Below are 16167 nucleotides of genomic sequence, written 5' to 3'. Positions count from 1 at the left end.
CCTCCATTCCACCAACCTCTGAGAGTCTAACATAAGATAAAATATTTAACTAGTACCTGTAGGGGGCAGCATTATGCTACGCCAGCGTATAGCCTGCCGGAAACTATTAGAAGAGGAAGAAGAAGAAGAAGAAGAAGAAGAAGAAGAAGAAGAAGAAGATGATGATGATGATGATTCGAAGGGAGAGATACATAAATTTAAAGCAAATAATAATAATAATAATTAAAACACAAGACGGCATCGTAGGGTCTTTGAATTGTCACCTCCACAAAGTCTGCTCATACAGATTTCACATATTTAGTCCACTTGTTCCAATATTTAACAAAAGCATCCTTCTTCAAACGTAACGTTCCTAGAAAGCTTTTATTTTGTTGTTATGCATCGCGGGGAGCATCGGCCTCCTATTGGTGGCTTCTTTACAACAAAGGTGGGGCTTACATGCAAAAGACGTTGTCTGATTGGATGGGTTCCGAGACTATTACAGGAAATATTTGAGCATAATCCACATGTATGTAGTTTTTCTGTGATAAAAATATGGAACAAAAAAGCGGTAAGTCAGAGTTATCAGCCAGGCTGTCGAAAACGTTTATTTTGTTTATTTTTTATTTTGCAGCTTCGTTGTGTGTCCAAGAACTGTGCGTCCTCATGCTGAACGTTTTTCCTAAGTTAGCTAGGCGTTGCTAAAAGGCTAACAGTAGCTGTTACAAAATCCACCGTGTCGCCTTCAAAAATGTCGAACCGCGTTTATTACAACGTTTTAACGTCGTCGTTCCATAAAAAGTCAGTCAGTAAAACAAATAACACACTGAACTCGTTAAATTCGTGTTGTGTTTACAGACCTCATTTAGTTTGATTTTCTTTGTCTGAATTTTTTTTTTTTTTTAAACGTTAGAGGCGTAATTTTTCAAACACTGAAACACAACATTTGAAGTAAATGTCAAGAAATGTTTCATTGGTATTAATGCACTGCCGGCTGTCAGAATATGGAACTGCAACTATCAATAAATGCGGTGGCTTAGTGGTTAGCACAGTTACCTCACAGCAAGAAGGTCATGGGTTTGATCCTCACCTGTGGTCTTTCTGTGTGGCGTTTGCATGTTCTCCCCATGTTTGCGTGGGTTTCCTCCGGGTGCTCCGGTTTCCTCCCACATCCAAAGACGTGCAGGTTAGGGGAATTAGAAACTTTATGCCCAGGTCTCCCTTGCAAAAGAGATCTCAATCTCAATGAGACTAAATTAAAATTAAAACAACCTAAATGGGTGCAGAAGACAATCAAACAAGCAAAAACCACAGAACCTGGCAGAGATTTCTAGAAACAAAAGAGGGAGATAAATTATTAAGATATACAAAGCTGCAAAAGAGGTGAAAGCTCAAATCCATGGGACACAAAAGAAGCATGAAAGGAACAAACTCGAGATAAAGATGTCAGTGCCAGAACAAAGATTAGAGAACAAATTCCTGAACTAGAGTTTAGAGACGGGGAATCCGGAGCAGCAAAAACCGATGAGGGGAAAAAAGCGGAAGTTTTTAACAGAATTTTTCAGTTGCGTTTTTACAAACAAGCCACAATGACCCAGCTTTACCAACTTTGGAAGAAAGAAATTTGAAGAACGTGTGACAGACTTATTTCTAGTGATATGTTTAGAAAGGTATTACAAGTCTTTGAACAATCCAAAGCATCAGGATCTGACTTGGTTCAACCTAAGATTCAGAAAAAGACAAAAATCTTTAAGAAAGTAAACAAGCTTGAATGTAAGTCTCACCTCTGTACCCTGTAAGATGATGGAATCACTGACTAGTGATGAATAAAAATGACCTATTTAGTGACAACCAGTTAGATCAACAATATTACAACTATTAAAACTCATTGACATTTGGACTAGGCTACTCAATGACACAACATTTTCATGGATTCTAGTACGAAAGCTTTTCATAAAGTAATCCATAGTAGGCTAATATGGAATAGATTCAAGCTATGGCATGTGTGTGAAAATTAATAAATGATAGAATACTTGTGCTCAGAAAGTCATATTAAATGATGCCACATCAAGAAACTATCCAGTAATAAGTGGCTTCAGGGATTAGTGCTAGGGCCATTGCTATTTTTTTATTCATAAATATTTGCCTGAATTTCTGCCATCACAAATTCTATACAAAATTGATACAAAAATGTCTAGGAAAATATTAACTGGTGAAGACATATGTCAGTTCATAGTACTTTACATCTCACAGACCTGTGTGTGTGTGTGTGTATTTTTTCCTCTTTCTCTCTTGGTTTCATTCAGAGGGGAGCTTGTCCCAGGTCCGTCATGTTGTGTTAGTACTTTCAGGAAAAGGAGGTGTGGGCAAGAGCACCATCACCACAGAGTTAGCCCTGGCCCTGAGGCATGCTGAGAAGAAGGTGACATTGCTGTTCTGAATTATATTTATCATCTTTGAATCAGTTGCCACAAACTTACTTGCAGGATGAATGTGTTGATCAGGTTGGCATTCTGGACATTGATCTGTGCGGGCCCAGTATCCCCCGCATGCTTAGTGTGGGCCGGCCTGATGTGCACCAGTGTGACTCTGGCTGGGTGCCAGTGTACACTGATGCCCAGAAGACTCTCGCGCTTATGTCCATTGGCTTCCTGCTGGAGGATCCGGATGAAGCTGTGGTGTGGAGGGGACCCAAGAAAACAGGTATGCCCCAATCTACAACTAGCCTGTGACACAAGAGCTGAATGCAGTGTTGAGTGTATTGAGTCCAGTCAGAGGAGGGTTTGTTTTTCTATAGTGTCAGGTATCACTATGCCCAAGTCTTTTTCTAGTATCCAAAAACCTGAATTTTAGAACCCATTTGCTGCACGAGTATTAAAATCTATTCCAAAGCAATCAATTGATGTGCAGTCTGTTTTCACATATATGCTACATATATTTGTCCAAATCATCCAGTGCTGCTGGCTTTAAACCCATAGATTACACAACATGCTAAAATTCTGTGCATATTAAGATTTACATACATTTCATTCACAATCACTATGTGCAGTGCAGGATGACAGTTTGCTGTAAAGGAGCTTAAACTCTGAAATGATGTTACCTTCATGTGAACTACTTTTTTAAACCAGATAAAAATGTGTCTTTTTCTGGCAGCCCTTCTTGGATGATAATATTTTAGGTTTTAGCCTCACCTCTTCAGTGTTTTTTTTTTTGTTTTTTTTTAAATTGCAGTTTGCTTTTATAACTAGTGTATTAAGAAGTACTTATTTCGGGCATGGTTAATAGGGGTGTGCTGTACTTGAACCCAATCTCATTTTCGTTTAACCATTTCTGCAGCTCTGATTGGTCAGTTTGTGTCAGACGTAGCATGGGGGGAGCTGGATGTGCTGCTGGTGGACACGCCCCCGGGGACATCCGACGAGCACTTGGCTGTACTGGAGAATCTCAAGAAACAGAGAATAGATGGAGCCATTTTGGTCACGACCCCTCAGGTAGACACCAGGACAGATGTGCATGAAAACTGTGCAAATGCAGACATGGGCATGTGCTCCCCTCCCAAATAGATTTATAAAGCTACACATTTCGTCGTTGTTTATAAATCTGTCATCATGAAATTGTATGCACAATTTTATGTATATCTGATTTTCACCATGCTTCTGAAGTAATCAATTGCATATAAAAATGAAAGTTAGATGTGCCAATGAAAAGAACAGCAAAGTTGAAGTTTTGCCTAATGTAAAATTGAGAGTCATGGGAGAAGTGGGTTAAAGTTTTATGTCATGGTTTCAGTTGTGGAATTACAAACAAAGTCAGAGTTGCCTCCACTAAGCTCATCTCCCATCACGTTTCCATACCTAAGATTTTGGTAAAAATGAATAAAAATTGGATACCCATTTTGGTCCTGAAATCTGGTGTAACTGGTAGTAAAATTAATGTTGCAGAACACTGAGCACTTGGGAAAGATTTAAACATCTTTCAAAAATTTGTGACATCAGGATAAATCATGAACCAAAAATTGGTGCAGTCAGGGAGTGGGAGGTTGGTAAACTTGTGAAAGTGGACAAGCGGGTAAAATATGCAGAAATCGGACTTTACAGGTTCTGAGCAGAAGCCTCTTGATCCTCCTCCACAACATGAAACCCATGAAAAGCATGTCACACTCTTCAAGATGGTTTTGTCCCACAACAGAAACTTTAGCTTTTTGGAAAATATGGGGTAAAGATGGCAGTAGCGTTTTGCATACGCACAAATCATCATAATGGAAATTAAACATAATCGGCATGTAATCTGATATAAAACAGTAGGCAATAGTAAGAGCTGTGTTTACATAATTTTGACTGGTGTGTGTGTGTGTGTGTGTATATACACCCCACATACATATCAGGGATGAAAAATGTCCGCTTTTTTCCATCAGGCATCTTGTTGGGCAGCAAGGGGCCCTTGAAGCAAAGATGTTGGTTTTTATTTCGCATTCTCTTCCTTTTTCCTGATTACACCCTAAAGCGCTTATGTCTGAGTAATACGTACCTTTTTATGTTAAACTGACCTGTTATGATCTTCTGGAACAGTTGATAGATGTATTTTATAACTTAAGAACAGCAGCGATGCTAACGCGTTAGCATGTCTATGTAAAAGTTAGCGTTAATGTGTCGCCTGTCGGCAAGTGCATTTGTTTTCTGTATAATTAATGACTCAGCGTTTGTTTACGTAAAGGAGTCAAATGCATTACAAATTGTATTTTTTACACTATTTATTTGAAAGGTTTATTTTGAATGTAACAGAACATGTTATGCTTAAAAAAAAAAAAACACTGAAATGCTTCTTGATAATTTGGTTTGTAAATATTTGATGTATGGTTTCCAACTATTTTTTTTTTTTCAATTATTGCCCCAAGGAATTTATTTTCATTAACCCTTTCCATTTACACCCCATCTACCTGTATTTGTACTTGCTTATTCCTTCTGCGGTTCCCAAATAGCATGTTTTGTTTTAAGTTTAATGACAATTTGTTTCGGTCAAACTATATTTTCAATTTTTTCATTTATTCATTGATTTCCTCCAGAACTCCCACCCTACCAAAATGGATGCTGCACTCACTGCAATTTGTCTGGAATAACCCCAGATTGCATTTCAGAACTTCTGGAATTCAAAAATTTTCAGGTCGGGGGTGGTCTAATTTTGGGTTTCAGCTTTTTTTTTTTTTTTTTTTTTTTTGTTTCACCACTTTCATCCCCGATATATATATATATACCAAATTTACTCAATTTTAAAATCGGGTCCAATAATACATAATGGACAGGCCTTCTGCTTTTAAACATGGAAAAATAACCTACTTTTAATACACATGCATTTTTAAGCTAATTCAGGCTGTGAATGTTAAATTGTACAATGCATCATAAGGGGAAACTTATTTTAAGATCCACTTCAACCCATCAGGCTTGACACTACCAAAGAAAAAGTACAAACAGGCTGGAGAATGATCAGCACACATTCCTTTATGAACCAGTTGTTTAAACATAAAGCCCAAATACTGTAATAAGTGACTGCACACAGAATTTCAAACACTACAGAAGGCGTTAAAGTTTTAGCTACAGCTCTTTATTTGTACAGCCATATACATGTTCAGTGTCGTGAAGAAGTGAACAGCGGTGGCTGTTTTGTCTATCATATGCAGATTAATAAACATTTACTTACATTTAATAGAATTTGTTTCTGTAAATCCTTCCAAACCATTCCTAACCTTCACACCTCCAATGAGCTGTATTTAAACTAAGATGCATGGTGGCTGGTAAGAGTTGGCTCTCGTTTCTTTTAGGTGGTATCTACAGGGGACGTGAGGAGAGAAATCACCTTCTGCAAGAAAACTGGTGTAAGGATTCTTGGCATTGTAGAGAACATGAGCGGCTTTGTTTGTCCTCACTGCTCCGTGAGTACGCTTCTTGTCATATAATTGATTTAGTGTGCACGTATTTGTCATGTACCTGTTTAATATTTGTAGGAATGCAGCAACATTTTCTCAAAGGGTGGTGGAGAAGAGTTAGCCAATCTGACTGGATCAGTCTTCCTTGGTAAGATCAGCTGACCTGCAGTGCTCCTTTTTGAACACAAGATGTCATACTGAATTCATATCAGTCAGCCACCATATTAAACAAGGCTTTTTAACTTTGTTCCCAAAATCAACAGGAACTCCAGTACTGCTATGACTCAACCATCAAGCTAGTTTCACTTGGTGATTGTGTAAATCAATCAGCTCAGTCCGTTTGGCTCGGTTTGAGAAACTTGATTAGTGTTGCGTGACTTAAATGCTCTTTTTTTGCTTTGGGGAGGGGAAGGGGAAAAAAAACTGCATATTAGTTGCTATTTCACATCAGTGTTTCTCTGCCTCTTGTGTGGCTCCAAATCACTTTGCTGCTGATGAAGCTGAATTAAATCAGTGTTTCTATATCCAGGTTCGGTGCCGTTGGACCCTCTACTTGGCACCTGCCTAGAAGAGGGTAAAGACTTCATGGAGTCATTCCCTGAGAGTGCCACCTTCAGTGCCATCAGCAGCATCTCTCAGGCTCTACTCACCAGCCTCCAGGCAACTTGAGGAGAAAAAAAACAAAAAAAAACTGTTGCAATGCAACTAAATATGCTGAACCGATTGTACATAGTTTTTTAACTTTAATGTTATTAAAGTCACTACATGCAACTGAGGTGTTTCTCCTGCACGAGTGCTTCTCACCCAACACAAACAAGTCAGTTAGCCCTAAGGTTCAGTGTATTTAGGGACAAAAATTTCATTCCATTGAGTTACACCAACACAAAACTACACTGCGTTGACAAGTGGGAAGTCACTCAGATCCAGGTTTGAATCTTTAATTTGTGAAAATATTTAAGTCTATACATCAGTGATTGTACAGAGGTGTGGGTTTGGCGCTGCAATAAATGCATCAGCAGCACACAAGACAAATTTAAGTTTCTCTTTTGAAAGAATCCAAAATTAACAATTCCACTTAATTTAAATATTTGAGAGGAAGACAACAACTAGCTCTGAATTATTTCTGAAACCTGCTCAGTATCATAGAGGAACAAAACATTGAAATCCATGCAGGATGGGAACGGTCAGATGAATTACAGTCATGGGTGAGAGGAAGGAGATGGAATTACACCTGTGAGACCCAACACTGGGCACACACACACACCTTTAATGCAAACAGCACTACAACAAGAAAACAAGTTTGAAAAAGTGTCATTAGAATACAGCGACAACTCCCACTCCATCAGTGACACACTACAGGCAATCTCAATTATTAAACCAACAATTACACCAGAAGGAATTCCAACCATGTATCACAGGTAACCCACAGGGCATCAAATCTAGTTAGATATTCATTTCTCTGTATAATATATTCTGGGAATTAAAAGATTTGCTGCTCATTGAACAATTTGATATAAATAAAAAAAAAAGTCACTGGAAACCAAACGAATGAGTCCATACACATCTTTACGAGATCCTCAAGATTAATGCAGAAGTTGTCAGACTCCCAAATATACATGGGAGCCGGTATCTTGTGGCCCTTTGGTCAAGCTGTAACACCAGAGGTCAAGCTCCTTCAGCTGGCCTCAAGGCCTGGAATAAGTGGAGGGGGATGTGATCACACAAACTGTTTGAAACACACGCACATAAGACTGACAAATCACTACAATGTGCATTTACAAGTATACTGTCAAATTGGGACAACTGTATACAATGAGATAAGACCATATTTATGGAGCATTTTACTTCATTTCCCCCCTACCTTCATTTTTTCATTTCAAATCTGGCAGAAATTTATACAAGTTTTCCCCCCCTCCCCATTTTTACACTTCACCTCCAGCAGCAATATAAGAGAGATCTTTTAGTGAAGCTGTCTGGTGGTTTATTTTGTAGAGAGGATCAGGGCAACGATGAGCCCATAAAGACCCAAGACCTCTGCAAAAATCAAGATGAGGATCATGCCCACGAAGAGCCGTGGCTGTTGAGCGGTGCCCCTCACACCTGCGTCTCCCACAATGCCAATGGCAAAGCCCGCTGCCAGTCCGCTCAGCCCGACGCTCAGACCGGCTCCCAGCTGAAGGAAACTCCTGAAAACACAAGTTATTGATTAACCCCTCATCAATACCCTGACTGATAAGTATTTTGGTACAAAGTGGAGAATGTGTACCAAGGGTGCATGCTGGGAAATTATACCCTGGAATTGATTAGCACCTCCCCCTACAAAGTGTAGAAAACATGGATTATGTTTTTTTAAAACTGTATAGTTACGGATTTTACATTTCAACCCCCCCCAAAAAAAATCCTTGCTAAGAAAACCAGAGTCATCTGCAAATAAAGTCCAAGATGAAAAAATTGTGGAAGAACAAGACGGTGAAGCTTCATGGATTCATGTTGGGAGAAGATCCCAAACTGTTCTACTTATAAACCACCAACAAGACACTGAGCCATAAGCGTCGCACACACCTGAACATACCTGTGGTCAAAGTCCACCTGATTACCATGAAGAATCCCCATTTGTTCTCCACATAATGCAGTAATGATTCTCAGCTTGGTACAGTGCACAAACTAATCAAATGCACAATCCAATTAATCAAAGTCTATCCTGTGCAAAGAGACTTTGGAGCACTGACCTGTGACATCTACAAGCATGTGTCTTTCTCTGGACATCTGTGTGATGCACAGGTAGGATCAACCTCCTCTGCTGCAGGCAGCAGATAGGTGTGCACCATTGTGGATCATGCTGATGCGTTTAACATATGGCTGAAATGCACTGTAACTTATTGTCTGCATTGATCTCCACCTTTCGCCATGCTGGTTTTCTTTCTGCATGAGCTGCCAACTGGCAGCAACAATGTAAACATGTCATCTAATCATATCATGCTGATCTGTCACCACAAGCTGCTCTGGGCTGAGTAGAACAGGGACAAATGAGAGAATGTATTTAAGAGTCCAGAGGACCAAGACTGGGAACCACTGGAATAACCTGACCAGGTAAAAGGATCAACAGATCCTCTATCAAACAACTAACCTTTGAGATACTGTTACTGTTGTCTTTATTTTTTTTAATTGACGTACTGAGAACAGGCCACGGGACTGCACTGTGAAACATGTACCAAACAGGACACAGAACAGTATTTTGACAATTGTCCAACTGGGTCCACAGTACAATACAAGTGTTAACTGATATACTACACACAGTTGTTGCCAACATTTAGAACTCCATTTGATGCTGCTAAACACTAAAAGCTGTTATAAATTGAGTGAATATCAAGTAAGATGAAAGGGCCTTAATCTGAGACAAGAGTTGGCATGCAACTTGGAAAATGACCATTTTTGTCACCATTTAAAAAAAAAAGACACTTTGCACATATTAACCAGATTGGTCTGTTCACGCAGTTGGTGCCTGTTCAGCACGGCTGAGTCTCGCTGCCAACGCAGCTGTTCAAGGGACAAACATAAGGACAAGTGATTACCCAATTCTACTTCACCTATAAAAGTCCTTGAAAATGCTTAATGTCTTATGCTTGAAACTTTTGTCCTGCACTTGCCACCAGGTAAGTAAAGGCAATCAAACATTTCTGCTTTATTCTGCGTTGTCTATGTGACTATGGAATAAACCTTATGCCATATAGTCTGATATTTTAACACATAAATGAGGCATAGTACTGCATTCCTTCATTATGACAAGTTTTGCCAAGTTAACTCACTTGTGGAGCTTAAGGTCAGGAGTGATGCCGTTGGCAATCAGCACTGCTACTACCAGACCATAGATGGCTATGATACCCGCCATGACTACAGGGATGATTGACTTCATGATGAGCTCTGGCCTCATCACAGACATGGCAGCAATCCCTGTACCACTCTTAGCTGTGCCATAGGCTGCTCCCAAGGCTGAAGAGAAAGAAACACAACGTTAGATAAACTGACATGAACAAAGACTAGATGTCCTGCAAACAGAGGGGGTTACAGTTTAATATGACAGTTTTCATTTTCACAGTGTGTGTAATTTTAAAATTCATCCTAATCTGACTTTAATCCCTATGACATGAAGGAGAGAAGGCAAAGCACTTTGTCAGTATGATATCTGTACCTGCCTGTGATGTAGAGAACAGCAGAGTGCCATTTACACCACACACACATATGTCCAATGTTTTTCTTGTAGTACTATAAGCCTACAGGGCTGTCAGGCTAATGAGCACCAACACCAGGCCAGAAAAAAAGAGGAAGAAAGAAAAAATAAAAATTGACAGATGGTGGCCAAGCGGCTAGTGTGCAAAGTTCCCGGTTCAGACCCCACATTTCTGTGTAATGTGCAGTTGCATCAAGAAGGGCACCCGGTATAAAACTTGTGCCAAGTCAACATGCAGATATATGTTGGATCTGCTGGTGACCCTGAGTGAAAACGAGAGAGCAGCAGAAGTTGTGCATCTATCTATAAAGCAAGAAATGTCTGTGTGCGGGTATGTGGCTCACTCTGACTGTAAGATTGACCTCAGCTTTCAGACATGGCACGATGATGTGCATCCTTTATAATGAAAGTTTTGGGATTCATTTTTAAATCCTTTAGGTCCTTACTGCCGGTAAAGATTGGGCCAGAATTTACACAGATACCCGCCACGATTCTATGCGGACGATCCCTGACGATGTGGCAAGCGCATGTAGAGTGTATATAAATTCCGGCCCAGTCTGAACCGTCAGTAAGGACCTAAAGAGTCACATCCAAAAAGTTTGAATTATTAGGAATCTTCCGCACTGACAAAGCTCTCGTCGGTGACATGCAGCAGCTGGAGAAGGAAAAAAAGATCCCGAACCCACTCCAGATGAAGAAACCATCTGGGAAAGAATGACACTTCAAACGGTCAAAATGATTATAATATGGCAAGGTACGCCAAGAGGTTTTTTTGGTCAGGCTCATTAACATGCAGTTTCAGATTAACTTGCGGTCCGATATTGTGGACCCCAATTTGTGCAAGCTAACGAGGTTTACCTGTAAACTGAGATACCTGGCTCCAAATTTAGAAATGGTGTATAAACAGACTTGTAATTCTGCACACAAGCTGTGCTACCAGCTGGACAGTGCGCTTTGTTCCACTGGATGCCACGCATTGTGCACTGGACATTGTGTATATAAAACAATTTAATTAATCACTTTCTCTCCGACTTGGCTGTTGAAAGTGCCTCTGATTGCTTCTGGTGTCGCCGACCAAACAGACACCCCCTAAAAAAATCCGTCTGTCCTGCCTTCACTGCACATGCATCATTAGCTGCAGTTCACGGATTGTCACCTCATTTCTCCTTCAAACTGCACTCCAGTCGTCATCTATCTCAGCGACAGATATCTGAAGCTTTTGTACAACAATCATTTCCACATAAATTCAGCATTATTTCATAATAAAGAGAGGAAGCGATCAGAGCACTGCGGCTACACATGCTCAGAACGTCAGTATCTCCTTATTTCTGCTTAAAACTGACCTTAGAATGATTTAAGAGGTTTTACCTTGTTAGTAATCCCATTAATCCATTTGATCACTTTGGGTGAAGAGACTGTCTTAGACGAGCACTGAGCTCTGACATGACATGTGCAGTGGAGGCAGGGCGGACCAATTTTTAGGGGGGGCAGTTTGGTCTGCGACACCGGAATCCCAGAAGGCGGTTTCAGCTGCAGCTTTTCTCTCTCACAAGCTTAATGACGTGGAGAATACATTTGGAACTGTCTAAAAAGATAATTTGTCATGTTTATTTGTCATGTTTATTTTGTAATGGCTTGGTAAAACAGTTGCATGTTCTTCCCTTTTTGTGAGCAGCTGTAAAAGTATGTTTATGATAGATTTAACATCTCGTTAGAATTGTTCAGATGAGCTGCGCTCTGATGTGGTGCGCTGGTGCACTCTCACTGTTTTTGAATCGTTTGTGTAATGGTCAGGTAAAGTTCACGTAATTAATGTATGATAGAGATTTTGAACATTTCAAAATTTTCTTTGCACACTTGCACGAAGCTGCGTACAGTTTATAGTTTAAGATGAGTTTACTCTTGTGCATGGCAGAGTGTGTGCAAGTGCACGGATCAAAGTTGTGCAAGTGTCAGGGGGCCTTCAGACTCAAGAATCCATCTCAGACGTATGTGCAGTGAAGGCAGGATGGACCATTTGGTCAGTGCCACCAGTTTGCTGGAAGCAGTAACAAAGGAAGCACTTTAAGAACTAAGAGTAGCATAAAGGTCACAGTCAGATTTCAGTTCCTCCTTTAAGGAAGCACTTCCCAAATGTAAAGTCCAAATGCACAGATTAATAAGAATAAAACCAAAATCAATAAGTCACTGTACCTCTTACAGCATCACAAGTTGTGAACATGCAGAGCATAATGCTGCTGGTACATGTTCTGCTTTGACATGAAAGAAAGCCTGGAGAGAATGACAGATGTCACAGTGCCAAATGATAACATCGCATCTTGATTCATACCTCTTAGAGCTCATTCTTAACATCGATAATTGACTTTCCATTAGTGTTATCAGGTCAATAAATTAAGACAGGAAGACCCAGGACATGCTGGAAGGACTTATATTTCACAACTGGCTTGGGAATGTCTGGAAATCCCTCAATAAGAGTTAGACTTTATCAAGGCTAGGGAAGTGCGGGATGAGCTGCTCTGTCTACTGCCACCGTGACCAGGAGAAGCGGCAGACAATTAAACAAGTGTTTTCTTCCTTAAATGATGTTCTGGATCCTATTAGGCCACACGATGCAGAACAAAACAAAACTAACCACCCTTAGTGTGTGAAACACCAGTAAAATGACTGGAAGAGAGAAGCTGTGCAAGGACACATTAACCCAGAAGAAAACCCTACTGACAGTAGTAAGAAAGAGGATTAGTTTAACCAATTCCACTGTGTTCGTACAAAAAGGTAATATGGTAACTGAATTATGACCACAGCAATAGTTTTTAAAGGGTAAGATAAAATGGGGTGAGATTTTGCTGTTATTCTGGAGAAGAGCTTTTATTGTCATTGTACATACATACATACATAATGTGTGCTCTTAAATCTAGCCTTATCTGAACATAAACCAAACAGGCAGGTGGTTTCTTTTGTCTCACTCTACCACATGCTGGGTGAAAGACAGGCTCAGGAGGCTGAGCCTGCAGCACCTGTTTATACGGGCGGGCTTCCGGGTACAACTCATATGCGTATGTAACAAACATCACAACGCAAAGCATTATGGGACTGCTCTACTGACTGAATCGGATCGTAACCACGGTGCATGTAAACACGCACAGCAAGCGGATCACTTTAGGGCACGTTCATGTAAACAGGACAATCTGATCCAATCGGATAGAATTCAATCAGATCAGAAATAAAGTGTCCATGTAAACGTAGCTAGTGAGGAAGGAAGGAAGTGCCAAGGACAGCCCATGGAAACTGTTTTATTCATAAAAATAAAAATTGAGGTTGGGGAAATAACCACAGGTTGAATTTTAGGGCTTGTTTTAAAAGATACAGTTTTAGTTCAATTAGGCATGCACGATTATGTCGAGATCGGCCAATAGACGCTTAAATTATTGGTATTTGCAGGTATTACAGTTTGCGCTGATAAAACTGTACAATAACATTACACACGAAGCAGTATGTGTGATTTCTCCAAGAACGGATACAACTTCAGATGTGGACACCCGATTGACAAAATGTTGTGATTCACAGGGTAAGCCCAAATGCATTACAGGAATTGTAGTTTTAGCACTGTAAGACCACAGAAAAATAGTCTGGAGCTCTGTCCTTTTTTATACCCTGTTGGCATATACTTTCTCAGAAAGGCCAAGCCATGTGATTTCTCTATAAATGAACACACTCATGTCCCCATGTTTAAAGACGGGGACCCCCCACCTCAGTTTGCCAATACAGTGGTACTGTCCTCAACTTCCATTCAACATTTCACAAGTGTCAACATGACAGCCCAACAACACTGAAAGAATCTCATCCACTAACAGCAACGTGCCACAGAAGTTTCACCAACTCGAGCCCGATTTATGCTTCTACAACTCCGGAACTCCATTGCCACGTGATCACGTAGATGTGGGTGTGACCCCTTCGAAGTTCTGTCACATTGGCTGGTGTCGCAATGCAATTTACCACTAGAACAAGGAGTGTAACATGAAGAAGAAGGCAGAACCCTTTTATGCCTCCACCGCTACTGTTCCTGGTCATTTTTTTCTGGATTCATTTGTCACTCAGCTTACCTCCACTTCTTTATACAATCATCAACCTCCAAACAGACAGTGCGTGCAATTTCCATACATGAACTGCTGGTCAATTGAGCGTCTCTGTAGTTTTTCCCGACACTCTATTGTAAATTTGGTCATATTTTCAGACTTGTGCCAAATGTTCCTCTATTTGATTCATGACTGAATGTAATCGGCATGTGCACTGCACAAACCTTCAAATATGAGGGGAGAGGAAGAAGAAAAACCGGAAAAGTTACCAATCATAGCCCTTGCGGTCTCTGTTTTGGCGCATAGCTTCAGTTTTTGGAAGGTGCACATCAGGCTACAGAGAGTGGCTTGGAGAGGGTAAGCAGCAACGCAGAGGCCTCTGCATCACTACTGAACTGGAGAAATATAAATAAGGACGTAGTGGCTCCCACTGGGGAGATAGCACCAGATCCAGCTGAATCCATCTTCCCTGCATCATAAAGGAGAGCATGTCAACGAGCCACTTAGCACTAATACAAGAATGGTGCCTTTGATTCTAAAACTGGCATAAAAATCTGATAATTACACATAATTACTGATGGCATTGATGGCACATCCAATCTCTGTGCCAACTTCATACTACGCTGGTAGAAAAAGAAACGGAGGAAGAGAATATGGGCTGCCAGTAAAGGCGATAATGAAAGTAAGACAACAGCACAATCATAGTAAGGAGTGCAACAGCGATGCCAGTAAAATGGCACCTTTTAAGTGCCACATGTGCTGTGTACAGTGTCACTGAAAGCATTTCTCACAAAACGTATCACAAAACTACAAGGACAACAGGAACTGTCAAATGTAGTGTTTAGAGTGAAGGGATCCTTCCCCAGTGAAAACTAATGCACACCTCCAATCACCTAAAATTGGCAAAAGCGCCCCAGAAAGAATATCCCAAGGCACCTACAACAATTTAGCATTTTACAGATTCAGTCACTAAAGTCATCTAATCAGAGGGTTTAGCCATTTTTATAGTTTACATACATGTAGTTCTCACAAGACATGAAGCACAAAGTCAGCTATTTAAAAAGAAAAGAACAGGTAAAAGCCCAAATACAAAGTTCATTTTTACAACGTGGTATTTCCAAGTCTGAAGTGTAATCATGTGATAATCATGTGACCCTGTCTCACCGTTCAGCAATGAGGAAGCTACAGACTACACATTCCAATGCATGGTGTTAAAAAGGAGACGATTTGCCGTAAAGGGGAAATTATTTCACCAAAACGACTTTGATTGAAGTCCTTACCTCGTCATTTTTTTTTTAATTTCGCGGATGTCGAGGCAAACTGTTTAGACATCAAATAAAATCTACAGCATATTTTAACATTAAATACGCAGCCAGAACAAAGTTACACTCCATGTCAACTGCAGGAAACTAACAACTCGCTACATAAAGGGGGTAAAAACAAACAAAAACAAAACAGGATACACCTCAATCACCACTTCGTTTAAAATACCCATTAGTCGGCAACCATTATAGTTAGTAAGCCACACTTCCGGATCAGCGGATATTAACAGTTTATGCTCGCTTCTTTCCAACCAGCTACTTTTAGCTAATGCTAAACGACGTCACCAGCTGGTTTTTAAACCTTCTGTCAGATATTTAGTTTAAGCAACATTTTTTTTAAGTACCGGCTTAATATCGCTATATTAAAACTCAAACCCGTTTCTTTCTGTTCGTGAAAAGTCAGAAATAACTTGGAAGCTATTTGCATTGACGCTAACTAGGCTAACGAACGAGTGAGTTTTAAGAGACGCCGCGTAGTAGCGCCTGTTCTAGACAACAGAAAAACACACCAGCTTAGGCTGATTAAAAAAAAAAAAGTTTCATGTTAAAACAGCTGAAATGGCTTGTGTAATAATTACCGCTGAACACCATGGCAGAAGAGGCGCCCATCACTCCGAAAAACGCAGAGTACTCAGGGGATGACAT

The 16167-nt window shown here is 40.3% G+C and overlaps 2 protein-coding genes across 3 annotated transcripts in view; one reads left to right on the top strand and one right to left on the bottom strand.

Annotated features, from left to right (window-relative positions):
- nubp2 (nucleotide binding protein 2 (MinD homolog, E. coli)) overlaps positions 1-6669 on the top strand; it is a 23208-nt gene extending 16539 nt beyond the window's left edge. Inside the window, exons 3-8 of one of the 2 annotated variants that reach the window (XM_034193188.1) lie at positions 517-550; positions 2286-2401; positions 2484-2682; positions 3316-3470; positions 5795-5905; positions 5978-6669. In XM_034193188.1, coding sequence (XP_034049079.1) covers positions 535-550; positions 2286-2401; positions 2484-2682; positions 3316-3470; positions 5795-5905; positions 5978-6061 — 681 coding nt within the window. In that variant the 5' untranslated portion in view covers positions 517-534 and the 3' untranslated portion in view covers positions 6062-6669. Of the gene's footprint in view, positions 1-439; positions 551-2285; positions 2402-2483; positions 2683-3315; positions 3471-5794; positions 5906-5977 lie in introns of those variants that run through there. The other variant, XM_034193187.1, reaches the window with a different exon arrangement.
- Positions 5975-16167, bottom strand: atp6v0cb (ATPase H+ transporting V0 subunit cb). The gene is made up of 3 exons (XM_034193189.1): positions 16101-16167; positions 9706-9889; positions 5975-8085 (listed from the first exon to the last, which is right to left on the bottom strand). The coding sequence occupies exons 1-3, from the start codon at positions 16165-16167 to the stop codon at positions 7881-7883; spliced, it is 456 nt and encodes a 151-aa protein (XP_034049080.1). The 3' UTR covers positions 5975-7880.

The sequence above is a fragment of the Thalassophryne amazonica genome, chromosome 18, assembly GCF_902500255.1.
Source record: "Thalassophryne amazonica chromosome 18, fThaAma1.1, whole genome shotgun sequence".
NCBI lineage: Eukaryota > Metazoa > Chordata > Actinopteri > Batrachoidiformes > Batrachoididae > Thalassophryne > Thalassophryne amazonica.
This window is presented reverse-complemented; position numbering and strand designations above follow the sequence as displayed.

Bases quoted from the DNA above. Each gene is read 5' to 3' on its own strand.
- atp6v0cb (XM_034193189.1), bottom strand. From the start codon at position 16,167: ATGTCATCCCCTGAGTACTCTGCGTTTTTCGGAGTGATGGGCGCCTCT. The intron at 9,890-16,100 runs GTAATTATTACA...CTTTCTCTTCAG, and splicing joins TTCTGCCATGGTGTTCAGCG to CCTTGGGAGCAGCCTATGGC. The intron at 8,086-9,705 runs GTGAGTTAACTT...TTGTGTTTTCAG, and splicing joins CCTGACCTTAAGCTCCACAA to GAGTTTCCTTCAGCTGGGAG.